This window comes from Vicia villosa, linkage group LG6 (genome assembly GCF_029867415.1).
Source record: "Vicia villosa cultivar HV-30 ecotype Madison, WI linkage group LG6, Vvil1.0, whole genome shotgun sequence".
NCBI lineage: Eukaryota > Viridiplantae > Streptophyta > Magnoliopsida > Fabales > Fabaceae > Vicia > Vicia villosa.
The window spans coordinates 147,463,264-147,487,007 of NC_081185.1; the positions used below are offsets into that span (position 1 = coordinate 147,463,264).

Genomic DNA, 23,744 nt, shown 5'->3' on the forward strand with positions numbered 1-23,744 from the left:
TTTTATTATTTACAATATGATTAGAGTATTATAATAAAAATATTATTCCCACTTAATCCGTATGAAATGGTGGTTTGAGTCACGCGTTGTGAAAAGGAGGGAGTATCACTTGTTCAAAAAAGATAATTATTTTTTAATTATTGTTTTCCACTTTTAAAATAATATTGATTATCATTATTTAATAACAATTACATATTTTAATAAAAAAATGTTATTAAAAATTATAAAATAATTAATCTTATTTTATCATATAAAAAATCTATAAAAAAAGAGGATTCATGACCATCTGGTATTTTAAGCTTATTTTGTCACATCATCTAGTATTGGAGAAATAATAGGATTCATGACGAATACTTCGTTATGCCGAGCAACCTTGAACAGCAGGTGATTGTGAAAGCCAAGGAATATGGAGCGAGTGCAGCGCTGCATCGTGTGATTATTGCCCAGCATCAAGTTATCACTAGTGTGATCTGGAAACCTCCACCTCCTGGATGGATTTGTGTTAATGTTGATGGCGCCGTTAATCATAACATGGTTGCTACGTGTTGAGGTGTCATTCGTGATGACAAAGGTTGTTAGATAGGAGGATTTTCAAAACATATTGGAATTTGCAGCAGTGAGATAGCAGAGCTGTGGGCAGTGTTGGAAGGTACTAAATTTGCCATTGGAAAAGGTTATAATAGGATTGAGCTTCAGTCAGACAACAAAAACATCGTTTCAAAGCTCAATGATACGAGTAGTCAGAATGGAGCAGCTAGTGGACTGCTTAGAAATATAAAGGTTCTTATTGCGAAGAATATAGCTGTGAATTTCACCCATGTCTTCCGTGAGGCCAATAGATGTGCAGACGCTATGACCAAAAAGAGTCCTCCTCATGATCCTGGACCTCTTTTCTTTCAAGATTGTCCGGATTTCCTGCTTCCCCTTGTAACTAAGGATTCCTCGGGAAATTCGAGCTCTCGAGTTTCTTTCTTGTAGTTTTGTCTTTCTTTTGGACTTAGGCCCATCTTTGTATATAAAAAAAAATCTATAAAAAAAATAAAAACATACTCTAATGTTAAGAAAAATTATTTTATAAATTTATCGAGTATATACATAGACGGTATAACATAAATCTAAAAAATTCCTAGTACTAATTCTGTTTCATAAGTAGAATAGTAACGTAGGACTCTAAGAGTACTTTTTTAACAGAAACTAAATTAATTTATATCATTAAACAAAAAAGTAAATTTTTTTATAGAAATCAAGTTAACTCATCTCATTAATTTTTTTTTGTGACAAAAACCAAGTTAATTCATATATTAAAAAAAGAAAATTTTAGAAGTACTTATTTGTCCACATTTATCATTAGTCAATGTAGAGTGTGGGGCTTGAACCTTGAAAAAGTAGACAGGAAATGATTCCTTTCATTTTCAAAGATCAGGAGGTGGCTTGTACAAGTTCGATTATTGCGTGTCACAATGCCCTTTTCCTTTGAATTATTGCGAGTCAAAGTGCCTTTGTATTGTATGTAGTACTAGTACTATACAAACGATTTAAATTTAAATTAATTACAAAATTTTGAAATCACAAAAAAATATTAATATTATTAAATATATTTAATTATAATATTAGAAATTTTCTTATTCCATCCATCGGCTTCTCACGCACCATCCGCTTTTTCAAAAATACTTCATGTTTTCGGAGGTGTATTTACGGAAGCATTTTTTTTACTCAACTTTAATTTGTTCCGTACGTAATCTCTTCTTAACTAAATTATTATGAAAATTTTCCAATTATTCCATAGGTGTATATACGGAATCTTCTCTTAACTAAATTATTATAAAATTATCTCAATTTATTTCGTATGTGTATCTACGAAATCTTGTTTTAACTGAATTATTATGAAATTTTTTTAACGTTTATGATTTTAAATTATTTACATATATACATCTCTGAAAAAAAATCAAATATTAATAAAAAGAATGTGTTTTCTGATGTATATCTCCGAAAGTTGAGGACATAGTTAAAATTTCGCCCAATATTCAAAAGAATCCAGGGATGGATTGAGATATCTCAAATATTATGTTGTTATGATGAATGAAATGTACCAAGAGATGACCTAATAACATACATAATATTTAAATTTTTTGAGTGACAATGTAATTTCTCATTCTCTTTATGATCTAAAGCATTGTTGCTCTCATCTTTTCTTGACATCTCAACAAGTGACATGAGTCCTGGTTCAAATTGGCGGAGAACAAAATAGTGTTTTAAAAATCAGACCGTTCATCGAACCGGTGAGGATATTGGGTCACTGGTTTATCGGTCGAACCACTGGGTTACTGGTCGAACCGCACGACCAAATCTACTTAAACCAGATTAAACTGGATAACTCGGTTGAATAGACCTTTCCTTATATAGGTATAAAACCGGTCGAACCGGATGATTCAGTCTCTAAAAAAATATAACTAGCTTTTAAATTTTTTAAAAATATCATATCATAAATTCACAATTTCATAACTTAAATTCAAATTTTAAACAAAGGTATCACACATAACAAAATAGTAAAAAATTACAAAGTCTAATTGCAAACAAAATCTAATTACAACATAATTTAATTGAATAGTTTATAACAAAATACTCCAATGTATACCAAATTTAATTTAAAATAGGATCCTCCTAAAAAGAAAATCAAATAAAATTCAATATGTTTATCCTATTTAAGAAAATTTATTAGCAAAGATAATAAATAGACAATAAAATTTTTAATTTGTCACTAACGAAAAAAAACTATGTGAGAATGCTATTTAAGTAATATACTACTAAATATATTAAAAAAAAGTTAAAAAAAAGTTTAAAAGAAATGTTAAAAAAAAGGTTTAAAAAAAAAGTAAAAAAAAATTAAACCGTCGGTTCCCACCGGTTTGATGGCATACCCGATCTGACTATTGGATCATGGAGTAAAAGGTGAGAACACACTTATATGAAAGATGGTTGGATTTAAGAGTAAATGCTTCAATTCAATATCTACGATAAATAATTACTCCCTTTGTCCTACAATGAGTGACTTATTTGAAATAAAATGATGTTCTAAAATAAACGACCCATTTCAATTTTCAATGCACTTTTTCAATTTTACCCTCTAATTATTACAATTTTCACCATTTCCAATACATGGTAAAGGTACTATAGTAAAAATAATATTTTATTTTACTTTTATACTACTCCGGCCTGATTTATAAGCAAAAATGCTCTTTCTAAGTTCATTGAATAATGAATGTATCTAGTTACATAAAAGACAAGATAAATTCATTATTCAATGAACCTAAAAAAAATCATTGTTCATAAATAAGGACAGAGAAAATACACTTTTCTTAATCTATGAGAAATGGTATACTGAATCACTCATTATAGAACGGAAAAAATATAATGTTGGATCTATAAATAAATGACTAGAATATTGGATCTATATAAGAGAAAGTCACACATATTTTCAATATCAACTATAAGGTCTTGGAGTTCCGCTTTCTTCCGACTCTTCAATTAGTAATATCAAATTCATTATTTTAGTTTGTTGGAAGATCGAAAGTTTGATTATGCATTGTGTCTCATTATAAAAATTAAAAATTTACACATGTGAAAAAAATTATTTAATTTAAATGTTAATTAGTGATCAAGTCTCGTATAAATTGATATAAAGTTGGATTTATAATAGCTAAAGTATTTAAAATTTAAATATATATATATATGAGAGAGAGAGATATATATCTCTTTTGTGATCCTATAATTGAATCTCAATTTATATAAAAATATTTATTAAGAAACTAAAATAATAAAAAAATAATAATTTAGTGTAGATTTTTTTGGATTATTCTTAAAATCAACTTTGAGGAGAATATTAGCCTATATTAGTTTTCTAGCCTTTTTAGTTTATTCTAACTGTGTATTTCACCTTATTCTTCTTCCTTATGACGAGAGTCTCCATTGTAGAAAATATGAAATGAAAAAATGCTTCCAAACTTCACTATTTGCATAACACAAATCACCATGAATGCAATTTAGAGCATTTTTAAGAGACATATATTATTGTTTTTATCACACACTAAATTGAGTTAAAATATGATAACTTATATATATTATCTTTTTCCTTGATGACACATTAGTCAGGTAATAATACCCAACATTTTAGAGATGTACGTAAGATAACTTAGTCCTCATCTAAATAAAAATACAACATACTCAGCAATTTAACATAGACCATATTCAAATGGTGTACCCAAATTACAGTTTATTTTTATTAAAACATACAAGAAATTCACTTAGAACTTAGCTAAGCCATCTCCTTAATCACTTTGCATGGTGGAAGTGGTGACCCACACAAACCCTTATTGTGAAAATAAGCATAAACATCAAACCTCTTCTGCAATTCACCACCCTGCGGTATCTGACCAGACAACAGGTTATAGCTCACATTAAACTGCTGCAAATTTTCCACTTTCGTCAATGCCACCGGAATCTTCCCATATATCTTGTTATGATTCAGATCCAACCATATCAAACTCTGTTTCGGAAAATCAACCTTTGACAAATCAAACGACAGCAAGTTCCTTGAAACATCAAGTATTTGTGTCCTTTTCTTGCTACCGAAAAGCACAGATGCATCACCTTCAAGCTTGTTTCGGGATAAGTCTATTCTCTCTGGGTCTATCTGGCCTAATGAAGCTGGAATAGGCCCAGAAAGCTGGTTGTGAGATAGGATGATGTCTGGCCCGGGCTTTTTGAATGAACCGAATGATTCTGGAATTGGGCCTGTGAGCTTGTTTCTGTCTAAGTGTAAGGACTCGAGGTTAGGTAATTGTGAAAGTGAACTGGGGATTGAACCGGTGAGGTTGTTGGTGGAAAGATGAAGAAGCTGGAGGTTTGTGAGTTGAGACAAGAAAGAGGGTATTGGGCCTGAGACATTGGTGTATTCAATGAAAAGATATTTGAGGTTTTTGAGCTTGGCTATGGTGGGTTGGATTGGGCCGGTGAGTCTGGGAAGTTTGTGGAATTCGAGATTCTGGAGATAAGGGAGGTCACCGACGGAAGGAGGGATTTGGCCGGAGAGATTTGTGTATGGTACGGAGTCTTGTATGATTAAGGCGGTGATACGGTGAGTTTTGATGTCGCACTCGATACAGTACCAGTCACAACAATCTGTTTTTGGGTCCCATGAGGCTAGAAGGTAAGGGTTGTTGAGTTCTTGTTTGATTTTGAGGAGAACTTTCTTGTCTTGTGGGTTGCATTTCTCAGAGAATGTAACTGGGGAGAGTAACAGGAGGGAGAGGAAGCTTAGAGCTATTGCAGGATTAAACATGTTTCTCATTTTTGATGGGTTTGGAAATTTAGAAGGTTGAATGGTAAGTACTGAGTTGGAGGGTGTTTGATACTTATAGAATGGTTAACCTGTTAACGTGTGGTTCAGATTTGACTGGATAAACAATTCGGAGAAAATCCACTCCTATAAAATAATGTGAAACACGTGACTTGTTGAATGCTGGTTGGTTGCTTTTATTAGATGAAAAGACAAAAAATATGGAATATGTTTACGGCTTTGTCTGATTATTTTAAAGCTGATTCAAGAGATATTAGAGCATCCAAAGAGAGCAAGTCTTAGTTTGGCATAAACCATACACAAATGAATTTAGTCAAATCTTCTAAAATGATTTACTACTAACTTTTATCTTTTTTTAATCCATACATTTACATAAGACTGCCTAAACATTAATTATTTGGATTTTGCCTAACTAAATATGTTTCATCTATATAATCCATCTTTTAAGTCCCTCACAACTTTATTGTATCAATTGGGCTTTTCTGAGGGTTCAAGATCCTATGCAAGACCCTTGGGTCATGGGGGTCACGGCTATTGTAGACATTTTCTTTTGAGGGTTTTTTTAGACCCATTATGGGAAGAATTTCTAACGAAAATTCAAAAATACTCCTATTTTAAAAATGCATGTTTGAAATAATTTTCTTTTAGATTTTTTCAGAGTTCAGAAATGCATATCCGAAAACACTCATTTTGTGGTGTTTTCGGAGATGCGTCCTGAAAATTATAAAAAAAATGTTAGATTTAAGTATCAGGTATTGTTTCGGAGATGTATCTCTGAAATAATATGTTCATATACAGTTTTCCCTCCTTCACTATTTTATCATTTTCATCACAAACCCTCTCCAAAACCTCCATCATTCTCAATCAATTTTTCGTCTCAAAATCAAGTTTCAAACGGTTGATCATACTAAAGGGAACATAGAAAGCTACAATTGAGGTAAACATCATTCATTTTATCTCCTATTACACTACATTGTTGATGATTTAGTAGACTGAAAACTGCATTAGTTCGGAAGTACATTTCCGAAATAAATCACCTAACAAATTTTGAAAATGTACTTCTGAAATAAGCTCTGACAAAAATTAAAAAAAAAAAACAGTTTTAATAGCTTTATTATATTTTTGCATATGTTAGATGACTTAAAAGTTCCGGAAAGGGTCAACGTTGATAAAGAGCCGGTTAACGATGTTAAAAACAATTCAACTAACTTTTATATAAATATATTTAAATATAAATCAATTCTACTAAAACTCAATTATATTAAATTAATTATATCAAATTTAATTCTAATAGAATCAATTTTGTCCACCGTCAATCCAAAGTCATTTTAATCTCAAAATATGTATGCTTTGAATTGTGATATCATTCGGAGTCATGATTACCAAGCATGCATACATATATGGGAAAAATGATATTGTACATCTCTGTTGAAAAAGTAATAAAGGTACACTGTTATTTATTTTATTTTTTGCACTCTGTTTTTTAAGAAAATATGGCTCTATTAATTCTGAACTCGTGAACTGAGGTATGAACATCGATCAAATATTATATTTTTCACCAGGAATTAAACAGGGGTGTGAACACTGGCCAAATATTATTTTCATCTGGAATTGAATTCGATTTTTTTCCAAATGTCGTCTTTTGCAGGAGATAGAGCAGTCAAAATGGGCTATAGCCCATATGCCCGAAAAATCACAGGGCTTAAGCCTTAAAATTAGAGCACATATTTTTCAGGGCATTTTTAGCTCAGCCCCGGAAAGTCTGATACTCATTAGGGCTAGCCCATATGAACCGTGGATAGAGCATTACGTCCGAATACTTATAAATTTAAAAAATATATATTAACATTTATATTGTCTTACTATAAAACAACACATTGATTTTTATCACTTCACTAAATTTTATCTCTATTTTATTCAATCTTTCTATTTAAATCTTATACATTAATATAATCAACATTATTTCATCGTATTATATTAGTTTTTTCCTTATGTTAAATATTCAAGTATTATTTTATACAATTTAAACATATATATTTAGAAACAAATTATAATATTTATAAGAGATAATGTAGTACTTAAAAATGTATTATAGTTAAAATAAAATAATTTTAAATTTTATTTATAATAAATATTATGGAGTTTTTTATTTAATTTTTTAAAATAAAAAAAGTAAGTTTAGAGTCGGATAGCGCGAAGCCTTCCAAGACCGAGTAGTCCAAAGTTATCTATGGTCAAATTTAAATAATAATTTTCGAATCGACCTTTTTAGTCTAGGACTCGCCCATTTATTGTCGGATTAATCCGTTTTAACATCTCAAGAGATTTACCGCTGTAAGATTACATCAAAGAGGTTTTGGAACTATATCATGAACTAGTACTTTACCCCGTGGGATGCACGTGTTTAGGCGGGATTTTGGTCTAAAGTTGGCGCCTAAACATGTATTCTGTTTTAATATATTAAAGATATTTCAATTTAAAACAATTTTCTACCACTAAAACAATACCTTCAATTGATATTTCTCTAAAACAAAAACTAGTACTTTACCCCGTGCGATGCACGTGTTTAGGCGGGATTTTGGTCTAAAGTTGGCGCCTAAACATGTATTCTGTTTTAATATATTAAAGATGGCTATTTCTTGGTTTCTTTATTTTCCAAAGTTTAAAGAAATACTTAATGAATATGACAAAGAAATGGCTTGTAGTTTTGTGAATAAAAGGAAACCTATGAGAAACATATTTAATCCTAAAAATAAAAGGTAAGGAACCAAATCCAAATTCAAATTTTGTAGTGATTTGTCTACATTGTCATTATGTGCTCTGTGGGGGCAAATGATTCTTTTCATAAAGAGAGCATATTCATGAGGTGCCTTCTTCATCTTTAATTATTGTTTGTAGCAGTACCACTTTTCTATCTCTTAGCTGTATCAACATTAAAGGATAAGAAACAAAAATGTGTCCGGTTGATTGAAAAAAAAAAAGAAAAACGACTGAAGAGATAAATATTTTTAAAGTTATATTTATAAATATGTTTTCACCAAAAATCTTACGCCATTTATGTATTAAGAAACTTTAACTCCACTCATTATGCGCGTTGTTAAAAATATTATCTTATTTTTGTAGATGTATATTCAAATGTATTTTTTTTTATTAAAAATTAGTTTTTTCGGTAAGTATATTTACGAAAGCGTATGAAATCAGAATGACGTAGATACAAAACATTATGTTATATTTTCGTGTTCCATTTTTTGAAACTCTAAACCATAAATCCTAACCCTAACATAATGGAAAATAGTACACCCAAAGAATGTATCGCATAAATTGCACTATAATTTAATATTCTATTTTTTTAAACTTTAAATCATAAATCCTAAACTTTAAGGGTGCGTTTGGTTCGGGGTAGAAGGAGGGGAAGGGAGGGAATATTTTTAATTAAATGTGTTTGGTTCAAATTTTATGAGGGGAAGGGAGGGAAGGGGAGGGGAGCAAAACCCCTCCAAAACACATTTTTTGCGTCCCTCCAAATCGGAGGGATTTGGAGGGGAGGGGAGGGAACCTCAATTTTAATATTTTAAAAATTATCATAATTACTATAATATCCTCAGTTTTATTTTAATATTTCAAAATTATTCATTTTCTTTTGTATTACTGCTCTCTTCTGTGTGATTTTTCTCAATTGTTTATATCAATTTATTAAAATTATTCTCCATCTTCAAATTATTTTGAAATTTTTGTCCTTAATATAAATCATAATCATTTCACTGTGTTGATTTTTTTTATAACTCTTTTATGTTTTTTTATGTTTTTTTATGTTTTTTTTCTAATTTTGTTATGTATTCTATCGTATTTTCTTTTATATCAAATTTTAAAATTTTTATTTTAATTTATTTATTTTATTAAAAGATTTAAATCATTCATATTTAATAAAAAATTATTTTATGTGTTAAATAATTCATTACGATTTCAAAATTGTTATCAACATATAGTTTAATTTATTTTTGAATATTTTATTCGAATTAAGTGAACTCAATTTTTTAACGTTATGTAATAAATTATAACTTTTTAATCACTCAATATTAGAAATTTTACTAACAAAAAAATATATATAAATTTTTCACATTTGAATATCATTGTATCAATTATATAATATAATAAGGATAAAAATGTAAATTATTAGCAAAACCCCTCCCCTCCCCTCCTGAACCAAACATATTTTTAATTAAAATCCCTCCCCTCCCTTCCCCTCCTCTCGTTTGAACCAAACACCCATCTGATTAAAAAAATCTCCTCACCTCCCCTCCCCTTCTCTTCCCTCTATTAAAATCCCTCCCCTCCCCTCTCCTCCCCCTCGGTTGAATCAAACACACCCTAAGGCAATGAAAAATAGTACACCAAAAAAATACATCTATACATGTATAAATTGCACACTGTAATTTGATGTTTCATTTTTGTTAAAAAAATTTGAATTTAGAAAGTTTCGTATGTAAATATACGAAACACTTTGTTTTTAACACGTTCCCTAGATGCATCTCTAAAAGATTTATTAAACTGAAATGATTTGTATTTTCCGAACATTCACTAGGTTTTTAACGCTTCCATAGATATACTTACGAAATAAATCAAATTAAAAAAAAAATCCGAATGTACTTCTACAAAAACAGACGACATAATTAAAATTTTGTCAGATAGAATCAAAAAGTGTTATATGATATTCTCTATGTATTTTTTTTATCAAAACAAATAAAAAAATAATAGTAAAAGAGTTTATAAAATCAAAATCTTGTACGGTGTAACAGTTACTTTTAGTGTAAAAGTAACTTTTCTCTTCTAACATTTACTGTATGTTTTAAAATATTCTTTCATTCTAAAAGACTAAAACAATATGACTCCTTTAAATAAAATTGATAATATGTATAATAGTAAAATAAAAAGAGAATAATCTTTTTATAAAAAAATATATTTATTAATTATTAAGATATTTTAATTATTACAAGTATAAAATCAATAATAATAAATTAAAAGTGATGCATTAGCATTAATTAGATGGTGACTTTATTTAGAAAAACAAGCATTTAACTAGAAATCTAAAGAGTACTAGTATGATGGCAGCTCCGGGTGCGGAGGTATTGTGAGGAGCAGCTATGGAGTTTGGTTGGGAGGTTTCTCCAAGTGTGTTGGTTGGTGTAGCCCCCTTATGGCAGAAATCTGGAGCATATATATTGGTCTTAAATTGGTTGGTGATCTTGGTTACAAAAGAGTAGAGGTAGAGACTGATTCTAGCAAAGCTGTGGAATGTATTAGCAAAGGAGGAAATGTGAATATGGCTGCTGGAAGCTTGGTGAATCAAATCAAGAATTTGATGTTTGATATAGTTGATATGCATCACAACTATAGGGAAGCCAACAAGTGTGCCAATCTGCTTGCTCATGAGGGTAAAAAAGTATTAGGAGACACCATTTTTTATGGAGATATTCCTCCTTGGTTAGTCCATCTTGTGGATGGAGATTCTAGTGGAATTACTTCTGCTAGACTTATTGCTTTGTAGTTTTCTTTTTTTTGGGCTTAGGCCCTCCATAATACCAAAAAAAATAAAATAAAGAGTACTAGTATAAATTTGGAATTTGGATGCATTTAACATGGGTGGGATTGATCTAGAAAATCTCATTTTTCTTTTGGTACAAGAAACATTTCATTCATTTCTATTTTCTAGTATATACATGCACATGACACTTAAGTTTTTGTAGAGAATGTGCAGTATTTAGTCAATTTTTCCTGCATGATAATCAATCACGACGACTTAAATATTTCGATAAAAGAGGGCTTCATCTTGTTGGTTTCCTGCCTAACTCACTTGTCTCTTGAAGGCTTCAGAAAGAGGGTTAATAGTAATACTTTTGTCTCTATTATATAATTGTTTTTTTTTAAACATAAAAAACACGTGACATTTTATTCTCTTCTTTGTCTTTATATTTATTTTAAGTGAGTTTAGATTGAGGGTTGTGAGATATTGGATCGAACTCTAGTATTGTCGAAGGGTAGCTTCTTGGTTCGACAGTTCGACAGAGTTAAGCATGAAGTCGAAGGATTGTTCACATGCTGGTGTCGAAGTGTGCATGCTGTAGTCGAAGATGGGTCTAGCATGCAGATGTCGAAGATGCTAGGGTTGTTAGCATGTTAAATTAGGTTTTAGTGTTTAAACCCTAATTTGTTAAGTTAGCTTGTTTATTAAGTTGGCTTGTGTAATGGGCCTTGCTGAAAAAGCCCATTAGTTAGTATGTTAGGTTTTATTATAAATAGCATACTAGTCTCTCATCATTGCTAAGCTGCAAATCCTAATTTAGGGTGAGAGAGGTTATTTGTTATTCTTGTAAACTTGTAATCTTGTTCTAAGAGAAAGTGAAAGAATAGCAGTTATAACCAATTCTTGTGTTCCTCTTCTTCCTTGTCCTTTATTCTTCTCTTGCATTATACTTTGTTCTTGGCATTGAATTCACAACAAATTGGTGCGGTGAGCGTGGATAAGATGCCTTCAACAAAGTATGAGATTGAAAAGTTCACCGGAGTGAATGATTTCGGTCTGTGGCGCTTGAAGATGAAAGCCCTACTGGTTCAGCAGGGTTGTTTGGAAGCGTTGAAGGGAGAGGCAGCCATGAATGCAGAATTGACGGCAGCAGAGAAGACGAATATGATCGAGAAAGCACACAGCGCAATTTTGTTGAGCCTTGGTGATAAGGTTCTCCGGCAGGTATCAAAGGAGACGACGGCATCAGGGTTATGGGTGAAACTTGAAAGTTTGTATATGACCAAATCGCTGGTAAATCGACTCTACCTGAAGCAAGCTTTGTATTCATTCAAGATGATTGAAGACAAAGTATTGGCTGAGCAGTTGGATATGTTCAACAAGCTGATTCTTGATCTTGAAAATATTGATGTGAAGATCGATGATGAAGATCAAGCGCTGTTACTATTGTGTTCTTTGCCTCGATCACATGCTTACTTCAAAGAAACTCTCTTGTATGGAAGGGAGTCCCTGACGTTTGAAGAAGTTCAATCAGCCTTGTACTCTAAGGACTTGAATGAACGAAAGGAGCATAAACCTTCGACTGTTGGCGAAGGTTTGGCCGTTAAAGGAAAACTCTTACGAAAGGATGGTAAGTTCGACAAGAAGAAAGGCAAAAGCCAGTCGAAGACTTACAGTGGCGAAGCATCTGGCATTCGGTGCTACCATTGTAAGAAGGAGGGTCACACAAGAAAGGTGTGCCCTGAACGCTTGAAATATCATGGAGGTAAGGATAATGGCAACGCTGCCATTGTTCAAGATGATTTCGAATCATCTGATGTTCTTGTGGTTTCAAGCAGTGACTCTAAGAAGGAGTGGATTATGGATTCAGGTTGCACTTGGCACATGACTCCAAACAAAGACTTGTTCGAGGAATTATGTGATCAAGATGGTGGATCAGTATTGCTGGGAAACAACAAGGCTTGCAAGATTGCAGGTGTTGGATCTGTGAGATTCAAGCTCCATGATGAGTCAATAAGGTTGTTGACTGAAGTCAGGTATGTTCCTGATTTGAAGAGAAATCTGCTTTCTCTTGGTGAATTCGACAAGAAAGGATATGTTTTCCAAGGAGAGAAAAGTATCCTAAGAGTCATGAAGGGTTCGAAGGAAGTCTTGAGAGGCGTGAAGAAACAAGGCTTGTATACTCTTGAGGCTGAAGTTGTAAGTGGTTCGACAAATGTTGCATCCACAAACCTTTGTCGAAAAACAGAAATCTGGCACATGAGATTGGGCCATGTCAGTGAAAGGGGTCTGGTCGAATTAGGGAAACAAAATCTGCTTGGTGGAGACAAAGTCGAAAAGCTGAAGTTTTGTGAACCCTGTGTACTTGGAAAATCTTGCAGAGTGAAGTTCAACAAAGGCAAACAAAGAACACATGGATCCCTTGATTACATCCATGCTGATCTTTGGGGGCCTGCAAGGTGTGCATCACATTCAGGAGCAAGGTATTTTCTATCCATAGTAGATGATTATTCCAGAAAATTATGGGTATTTATCCAGAAGACTAAGGATGAAACTTTTGAGAATTTCAAAAGTTGGAAGACTCTGGTTGAAAATCAGACTGGCAGGAAGGTCAAGAGGTTGAGAACCGACAATGGCCTTGAATTTTGCAATGAGGCATTCGACAATTTTTGTGCTGCCTCTGGTATTGCAAGGCATAGAACTACTGCAGGTACTCCACAGCAAAATGGTTTGGCTGAAAGGTTTAATCGAACTATTTTGGAGAGAGTCAGATGCATGTTGACTAGTGCGGGGTTAACAAAGGTGTTCTGAGCTGAGGCTGTTTCGACAGCAACATATCTGATAAACAGATGTCCTTCGATAGCGTTAGATATGAAGACACCTGGAGAAGTTTGGTCGGGACATCCACCAGATCTCGACAAACTGAGAGTATTTGGTTGCGTAGCCTATGCTCACATTAGGCAAGACAAGGTCGAACCTAGAGCTCTGAAATGCATGTTCATGGGATACCCTGAAGGAGTCAAAGCTTATAGGCTATGGTGCCTAGAGCCAGGTCACAGGAGGTGTATCACCAGTCGAGATGTAGTTTTCAATGAAGCTGAAATGGCTTTTAAGAAAACTAATGATGTTGGTCGAAGTACAGAAACATCTGACGAAGAGCTGGAACAGGTAGAGATTCCTGTTGAGGTGGAGCATGTTGATGCTGAATTGCATATCCCAGATGAAGTCGAAGAAGAAGCAGAAGATGTTGAAGTTGAGGAAACTGACGATGACTACCTATTGTCGAGAGATAGGTCGAGAAGAGTCATCAAGCCACCTCAGAGACTTGGATATGCAGATCTTATAGCTTATGCCTTAATCTCTGCAAGTGAGGTTCTAGACGAAGAACCTAGAGACTATAAGGAAGTTATGAGGAGTCGAAATAAGACTGAATGGCTGAAGGCCATGGATGATGAGATGAAATCTCTTCATGATAATCATACTTGGGAACTGATCAAGAAACCTGTTGGGGCAAGGTTAGTCAGCTGTAAATGGATTTTCAAAGTTAAGGAAGGAATTGAAGGAGTAACGTCGAAAAGATACAAGGCAAGGTTAGTTGCAAGGGGTTTCACTCAGAAAGAAGGTGTCGACTTCAATGATGTGTTTTCTCCTGTTGTGAAGCATAGGTCCATTCGAATGTTGCTTGCCATGGTGGCACAGTTCGATCTTGAACTGGAACAGATGGATGTGAAGACTGCGTTCTTGTATGGTGACCTAGATGAAACGATCCTGATGAGGCAACCTGAAGGGTATGTCGAAAAGGGGAAGGAAGATTATGTGTGCAAGTTAAAGAGATCTTTGTATGGGCTGAAACAATCTCCTCGACAGTGGAATAGGAGATTCGACAAGTTCATGGCACGCATAAGTTTCATTAGAAGTCAGTTCGACCACTGCGTTTACTTCAGATTTCGACCTGGTAATTCATTTGTTATTTTGTTGCTTTATGTGGATGATATTCTCATAGCAAGCAACAATGTTGAAGATGTGATGAGGGTGAAGGCTGAACTCAATAAGGAGTTCGATATGAAGGATCTGGGAGCTGCTTCCAGGATTCTTGGAATTGACATTCGAAGAGATAGAAAGAAGTCGAAGTTATGCCTATCTCAAGAGGCATATCTACGGAAGATTCTTGAAAAGTTTGGTATGTCGAATTCGAAGCCAGTTGTGACTCCAACAAACCCTAAATTCAAGCTGAGTATTGATCAGTGTCCCAGTACTGATGTCGAAAGAGCCTATATGAATAGCATCCCATATGCTAATATAGTCGGTTCTTTGATGTATGCTATGGTCTGTACTAGACCCGACATAGCATACGCAGTAAGTCTTGTAAGCAGGTACATGGCGAATCCTGGAAAGGCTCACTAGCAAGCATTGAAGTGGATTTTAAGGTACATAAATGGGTCTCTGAATAGAGTCCTAATTTATGGTGGAGCCTTGGGTGAAAATAGTAAAGCAGTAATAGAAGGATATGTCGACTCTGATTATGCAGGTTGTATGGATTCCAGAAAATCTATTTCTGGATATGTTTTCACTATGTTTGGCACTGCAATTAGTTGGAAAGCAACACTTCAGAAGGTTGTTGCTCTATCAACCACTGAAGCGGAGTATATTGCCCTAACTGAAGCTGTGAAAGAAGCATTGTGGCTTGAAGGTTTTGCGAAGGAGCTGAAACTTCAAGGTCGAGGTATCACTGTTAAATGTGATAGTCAAAGTGCAATACACCTGTCAAAGAATTCAGCCTATCATGAGCGAACTAAGCACATTGATGTGAGGCTGCATTTCGTCAGAGGAGTAATCGAGCGTGGAGAAGTCCAAGTGCTGAAGGTTTCGACTGAAGACAATGCTGCTGATATGATCACCAAGACATTGCCGAGTTGCAAGTTTTTCCACTGTATGCAGTTGATAAAGCTGCATGAAGAAAGCTAGTTTGTTCCTTGACGTTGTAGAGTTAGGTCCAAGGTGGAGATTTGTGAGATATTGGATCGAACTCTAGTATTGTCGAATGGTAGCTTCTTGGTTCGACAGTTCGACAGAGTTAAGCATGAAGTCGAAGGATTGTTCACATGCTGGTGTCGAAGTGTGCATGCTGTAGTCGAAGATGGGTCTAGCATGCAGATGTCGAAGATGCTAGGGTTGTTAGCATGTTAAATTAGGTTTTAGTGTTTAAACCCTAATTTGTTAAGTTAGCTTGTTTATTAAGTTGGCTTGTGTAATGGGCCTTGCTGAAAAAGCCCATTAGTTAGTATGTTAGGTTTTATTATAAATAGCATACTAGTCTCTCATCATTGCTAAGCTGCAAATCCTAATTTAGGGTGAGAGAGGTTATTTGTTATTCTTGTAAACTTGTAATCTTGTTCTAAGAGAAAGTGAAAGAATAGCAGTTATAACCAATTCTTGTGTTCCTCTTCTTCCTTGTCCTTTATTCTTCTCTTGCATTATACTTTGTTCTTGGCATTGAATTCACAACAAGGGTAAATATAATTGATTTTGAAAGAATTAAATTTGATAAAGTTGATTTCAACAAAATTGAATTTAAAAATATTAATTTATGTTTATTATAATAACATCCAAAACTTCATCATCTTTATCTTTTCATACCATTTCAAATTTAAATAAATATTAAAAAGAAAATCAACATTTTTAAAATAAATATTTATCTACATAATTTAGTATTTTTAAAACTAAATTGAAATGTTAGATTGAGAATCAAGATCTACTTTAAAAAAAAATTATTTCTAAATTTTAATAAAGATATAAACATAGAGAGGAAAAATATAAGCACGAATCCAAAATTTTAAATATTTAGTCATTTTATCTATATCAAGCATTTATGAGTGCGATAATTGTATTCACTACAAAAAAACTCTAATCCAGCGACATAATTAGCGACGTGTGAACAACGTGGCTAATTAATGTTAGTTGCGCCGTGAATCCAACATCGCCACTGTATTTTATTATTAAATAACTTTGCAGTATTAAAGTGGTTGGGAGTCAGACATGGGGGCTGTGAATAACAGTTGCGACGTGTGTAACACGTCGCTACATTAATGACATAAATTAATTCATCACACCCCATAACGTTCAAATGGGGGGAATATTCAAATTTTTGTAAAATTTGGTGGTGACGTTATTGTCACATCGCTACATTTATAATTCAAAATGGGGGGAAATATGATCTGACACATTGGCAGGTTTGCAGTTGTGTAAGTGACCGTTGAAGGTTGCGACGTGGATATCACGTGGCAAGTAGCGATGTGCCTTCCACGTCGCTACATTATGTATTAATCCACCCATTTCACTTCCCCCCACCACCATTCACGAACAGAACTCTCAAAACCCTTCTCTTCTCTTCTCTGCAACCAAACCCATTTCTCTCCCAAAATCATCTACTCCTAAAATCCAACCTTTCTCTCCCAAGTTAATTCATCCCAATTCAATTTCCAAGGTAGTTAAGATTATTTTGATATTTTGTTTATTTCTTATAATTTTATTATATATGTTGTTGTTAATTTTTGATTTTTTTTTTGTATAGGTTAATTAGTAGATTGAAGAAGGTTGTAGATTGAAGAAGGAGGAGTAGATTGAAGAAGAGGTAAGTTATTTTTGTGTATTATAGTATATATTAAATAGATTTAATAGGTATATATGTTAATTTGTTTATAAAATTTGTTTAATAGGTATTGTATTTGTTGAAAATATATTGTGTTTGTTATAAAATTTATAAAATTCTAGTATATATTGTGTTTGTATATATTGTGTTTGTTATATTGTGTTTGTATTTGTTGTAGTATATATATATATATATATATATATATATATATATATATATATATAGGTATGTTTATTATATATGTTTATTTATTAGGTATATTATAAAGTTTTCATTTTTAATTTTTATTATATATATTAGTTATTATAATGAGTAATATTATACTATATTTTAAAAAACAGAATATATATTAGATATGTTTATTATACTATATTTATATATATTTGTTTATTAGATATGTTTATTATATATGTTTGTTTATTAGGTATATTATACTTTATTATAAAAAAATAGAATATTTATTAAAATATTTATATAGAATTTAATTTTTATTATAAATTTAATTTTTACATATATAGAAAATAACTTTTTATGTTTATAATAAAAAGATAATATTTTTATATTATGGATCATGAAAATAAAATATTAAAAAGAAAATAATTTTATACATATAAGTTATGAATTTTTTATGTTTATATAAAATAAGTTATTTTTTTTGAAGAATAGAAAGATAAACAAACTATAATTAAAAATACATCATTTTTATATATATTTGATAAAAATAGTTTTATTAAAAAAATTCTAATAGAATATGTTTTATATGTAATATATATTATTGTTTTTAAAAATAGAAATTATTATTAAAAATAATATACATATTAATCTTAATGAGTGTAAAAGTTATGTTTACAATATATTATTTATATTTAAAAATAAAAAATAAAATATTATAATTTAAAATAAAATAATATTTTTAATAATAGTAAATATTTAAAATTAGTATTTTTATTAAAGAATATTTTCAATATGTGTAGCTTAAAATGTGTATTTAATAAAATAGTAACTTTATGGTTAACATAAATATTAAAAAGAAAATAATTTTATACATATAAGTTATGAATTTTTTATGTTTATATAAAATAAGTTATTTTTTTGAAGAATAGAAAGATAAACAAACTATAATTAAAAATACATCATTTTTATATATATTTGATAAAAATAGTTTTATTAAAAAAATTCTAATAGAATATGTTTTATATGTAATATATATTATTATTTTTAAAAATAGAAATTATTATTAAAAATAATATACATATTAATCTTAATGAGTGTAAAAGTTATGTTTACAATATATTATTAATATTTAAAAATAAAAAATAAAATATTATAATTTAAAATAAAATAATATTTTTAGTAATAGTAAATATTTAAAAGTAGTATTTTTATTAAAGAATATTTTCAATATGTGTAGCTTAAAATGTGTAGTTAATAAAATAGTAACTTTATGGTTAACATAGGTTCAATATAACATGTGTAGTTAAAAATATTAGTAGTATTGTTATTAAATAATATTTTTAAGAATAGTAAATATTAACTAGTATACGTCTAAGAATAATATCAAGTTGATTAGTATTCTAACTCAAAATGACAATGATTGTATAAATGTGCAGTATGGAATATTATCGGTATTATCGTAGTTGGATGTACGATAGAACATTTCCAGGAAGAATGGGACTTAAACCCAATTTTATGGTAGGAGTTGAAGGGTTTATCAGTTGGGCGTTTGCTCAGGAATTATGTCGAAGCGAAGGAGGAGTTAGGTGTCCCTGTCTTAAATGTGAATGTAGACCAATAATTAGTGACCCACAGGAAATAACAGCTCATTTGCATAGAAGGGGTTTCATTGCAAATTATTGGGTTTGGACGTTTAACGGTGAAGAACTGCCTAGTAACGTACCAGAGACTAGCAACTCTCATGCTTCAAGTAGTCGGCCGCCTGTGGAATATGAGGAAAACTTTAATCTGATTGGTGACATGGTTGAGGATGCTTTTGGTGTGAACGTGACCTATGATGAGCCTGAAGATTTTGGTGGGGAAGAGTTGCCGAATGAGGAAGCGCAGAAATTTTATCAGTTGTTGAATGAGATGAATACGCCGTTGTTTGATGGATCGTCTGACTCAAAGTTATCAATGTGTGTGACATTGTTGGCCGCCAAGGCAAATTAGAATGTTCCTGATCAGTGTTTGGAATTCTTCGTAAAGATGATGTTGGACTCAACTGCAATGAAAGACAACTTGCCTACAACATTTTATGAAGCAAAGAAGTTGGTGTCGAAGTTGGGCTTAAGAGTAAGAAAGATTGATTGTTGCATTAATGGCTGTATGTTGTTCTACGACAATGAGTTTGGTACTCAAGATGGGTTGTTGGAGGAATGTAAGTTTTGTAAGAGTCCAAGATATAAAGTTCCCAGTAGAGCCGTTAACACTAATCAAGACTGTGTAGCAGTAAAGTCCATGTTTTATCTTCCGATAATACCAAGGTTAAAAAGAATGTTTGCTTCAATGCACAGTGCAAGTCAAATGACATGGCATCATACAAATAACACAATTCCAGGCACTATGCGGCATCCATCTGATGGCGAGGCATGGAAGCATTTTGATCGAATGCATCCTGATTTTGCCGCAGAACCTAGAAATGTCAGGCTTGGATTATGCTCAGATGGTTTTACTCCTTATGTTCAAGCGTCGGGAAGTATGTATTCTTGTTGGCCAGTTATTGTAACCCCTTACAACCTCCCTCCTGAGATGTGCATGACAAAACCATACATGTTTTTGACGTGCGTCATTCCAGGACCTTCGAGTCCAAAAGCAGGAATTGATGTGTATTTACAACCTTTAATTGATGATTTGAAGATATTGTGGATTGGAGAATGGACTTATGATATATCACGTAAAGAAAACTTTACAATGCGAGCTTCATTGATGTGGACCATCAACGACTTTCCAGCATATGGCATGTTGTCTGGTTGGGGTACGCACGGCAAAATGGGTTGTCCGCATTGCATGGGAAACAACAAAGGGTTCACGTTGGATAAAGGTGGGAAAAGCTCGTGGTTTGACTGTCACCGCAGATTTCCTACCACGAAATCACTCCTATAGAAGAAACATGACAAACTTTAAAAAATATGTACGAGTGAAAGATTCGCCTCCGCCTCGATTGTCACCATGGGCTATATGGGAACAAGTTAGTGAGCTACCAAAATTTACAGATACTGGCAAAGAATTCCGAATTGAAGGATACGGAGTCACGCACAATTGGACAAAAAGAAGTATATTTTGGGACCTCCCGTATTGGAAAGATAACTTGTTGCGCCATAATCTAGATGTTATGCATATTGAGAAGAATTTTTTTGATAATGTATTTAACACAGTGATGGATGTGAAAGGCAAAACGAAAGATAATGAAAAGGCCAGACAAGACATGGAAAAATGGTGTAACAGAAGAGAGTTGGAGTTGAAGCCTCTACCGAATGGAAAGTTATTAAAACCCAAGGCTTGTTTCACTCTGACTTCCCAAGAAGCTAAAGCTGTTTGTCGATGGCTAAAAGATTTGAGAATGCCCGATGGGTATTCATCGAATTTATCAAGGTGTGCTGACCCTAACACTGGGAAGTTGCATGGAATGAAAAGTCACGATTGTCACATTTTTATGGAACAATTGTTACCAATTGCATTTGGCTCGCTACCCAAACATGTTCTTGATCCACTAACTAAAATTAGTCAGTTTTTTAGAGATATTTGTGCGTCAGCTTTAAAAGTGGAAGACATCATGAAGTTGGACCAAAACATTGCAATCATTCTTTGTAAGTTGGAGCAAGTATTTCCTCCTGGTTTCTTTGACTCCATGAAACATTTACCTGTGCATCTTGCATATGAAGCTTTTCTTGGTGGACCAGTTCAATATAGGTGGATGTATCCGTTTGAAAGGTTCATGGGTGATTCAAAGCGATCAGTGAAGAATAAAGCAAGAGTTGAAGGTTCATGGGTGATTCAAAGTTTTCCATTCACACATACTGGTGTGCCCCCGCCCAGCTTTCCATTAGCCCATACTGGCATGCCTTCATCCTTCCAGCATACTGGAGGATCTAGTTTTTCATATCCCATGCAGATGACTTCCTCCTTTCAGCAGACGGGAGGATCCAGCAGTACACATCCGACACAGGCTGGACGATCTCCTAGTCCACGCCCCACACAGGCTGGACGATCTCCCCGTCCATGTCCGACACAGGCTGGACGATCTCCTAGTCCACGCCCCACACAGGTTGGAGGCTCACGCACCCCACATCCCACACATGTACCAACCCGTGAGGTTGATGAGGCAGTTGATGAGATAGACGGAGCTGATCTTCGTGGAAGGGATGATCCCGATGAGATTCATGTCGTTGACGGTAGATTTTGGATTCATCCCGAAGGAAGCAAGTAAGTTTCCTATTTAAAAACTTTTATAGTATGTATACATTTTCATTTTTTATATAAATTTATATCTAACATTTTCATTTTTTGTTTCAGTTTTACGCCGAGTCGGACTGCTGCTAGGATTGTTAACTATATAATTCAGCAGATGTATAAATCAGCTTTTAAGAGCTATGGGGACGTCAAAAATAAAGATGAATGGTTTAGAATGTTTAAGGTATTGTTATTTATATAGGTTATGCATTTAATTTATTGTTTTAGTTATAGTTATTTAAATAAAATTCTCATTATAATTACTTAACATTTTATTTTAATGTCATACAACATTATTGCAGGAGAAATGTGTGTGGGATCCTTTGAGTGAAAAAAGTGTTCAGAAAGTTTTCAATACCAGATGCTCTAAAAGAATGTCTGATATGTTGCGGCGAGTAAGGGAGAATTATGAGCTTCACGGCATCCGTCCTAGCTGGATAGGCGAGGAGGTTTTTCAGGAGCTTGTAATATATTGGAGGACTCCAGAATTCCGGGCTAAATCAGAAACTTTTAAGAAGATGAGGGCATCTGAAAAGGGCGGTTGTGTCAACACAGTTGGAAGTATTAGCACCGCCGAGCATGCCCGACGATTGGTAAAAGTTTTAAAATTTTTAAGTTACTTCTTTATTCATAATATAATTTACTAATTATTTTTAATTATATTATTTAGGCTAAGCAGTTGGGGAGAAGACCATTGATGCCTGAGCTGATTTCGAGGACCCGGACAAGGAGATCGGGAGGTGTTGTCGACGAGCGCACGAGGATGTATCTTGTAAGTGAAATTTACGTTGTTTATTTTTTTTATATTGATACAAAGTTTGTGATGTGAATTTCATGTGGCAATTGATAATTTGCCACGTGAAAATCATGTGGCAAATCATAAGTTGTGGCGTGAAAATCACGTGGCAACGTTTTAATATATTTTAATTTATAATATGTATATATTTATTTAGTATCATTAAATATGCATTTAAATATTTAACTTAATTTTTTTATTGAATATGTGTGCAGGAAGAATATGATAGACGACTTGCCATTTTTCTGGAAAATAATCCTCAATTCATGCCAGCAGAGGGGGAGCCGCTTAACGCGGATTTTGATCACTATATTTGGTGTGAGGTTATTAAAGATAAAGGGCCTAATGGTTCCTTTTTTGGGGATGGAAATTTGGCGTCCAGCTATAGATCTGGTGACCGTAATCTGTTCCAAAGAGTTCAGGATGGAGAGGGTGGATCGCGTCAACCAAATCTGCCACAGGAACAAACTGAATTAATAAGGCAAATGGCGAGACGCGATAGTGAGGCCCAGTTGGAGATGATGCGGAAGAGGCAGGCTGATATGGAGGAGCAGCATGCGCGGCAGATAGAGGGCATTATGAAGAAACAAGCTGAGATGGAGGAGCAGATGAGACGGTTTATGCAAGGAGGTGGGAATTACAGTAATGTTCCTCCTCAAGATCAGCCGGAGGATGACGGAGTGGCTGATGATTTTAATCCGGATAATTATTTTCCGGATGATGGTGCTTCTTAAAAACATTTTGTATTTTATTTGTTTTTAATTTATTTTTATGTAACTTATTATACATTTTAATTCATTAAAATATTAGTTTTAAATTTTTAGTTTTAATTAATTGAATTTATTATATAATGTTTATTATATGAATTTATTTTATACAAATTTATTATATAAATTAGTTTTTATAGATTTTATTATATATATTTTATTATATAAATTTTATTTTATAGATTTTATTATATAAATTTTATTATATA

At 32.8% G+C, this 23,744-nt stretch overlaps 2 protein-coding genes across 2 annotated transcripts; one reads left to right on the forward strand and one right to left on the reverse strand.

The window, feature by feature from the left end:
- Positions 1–4,089: 4,089 nt before the first annotated feature.
- LOC131610396 (polygalacturonase inhibitor-like) lies at positions 4,090–5,406 on the reverse strand. The gene has a single exon (XM_058882339.1). It carries the CDS (start codon positions 5,345–5,347, stop codon positions 4,313–4,315), a length of 1,035 nt encoding a protein of 344 aa, XP_058738322.1. The 5' UTR covers positions 5,348–5,406; the 3' UTR covers positions 4,090–4,312.
- Positions 5,407–10,550: 5,144 nt separating this feature from the next.
- Positions 10,551–10,901, forward strand: LOC131614950 (uncharacterized). The gene has a single exon (XM_058886479.1). The coding sequence runs from the start codon at positions 10,551–10,553 to the stop codon at positions 10,899–10,901; it is 351 nt and encodes a 116-aa protein (XP_058742462.1).
- Positions 10,902–23,744: the final 12,843 nt, after the last annotated feature.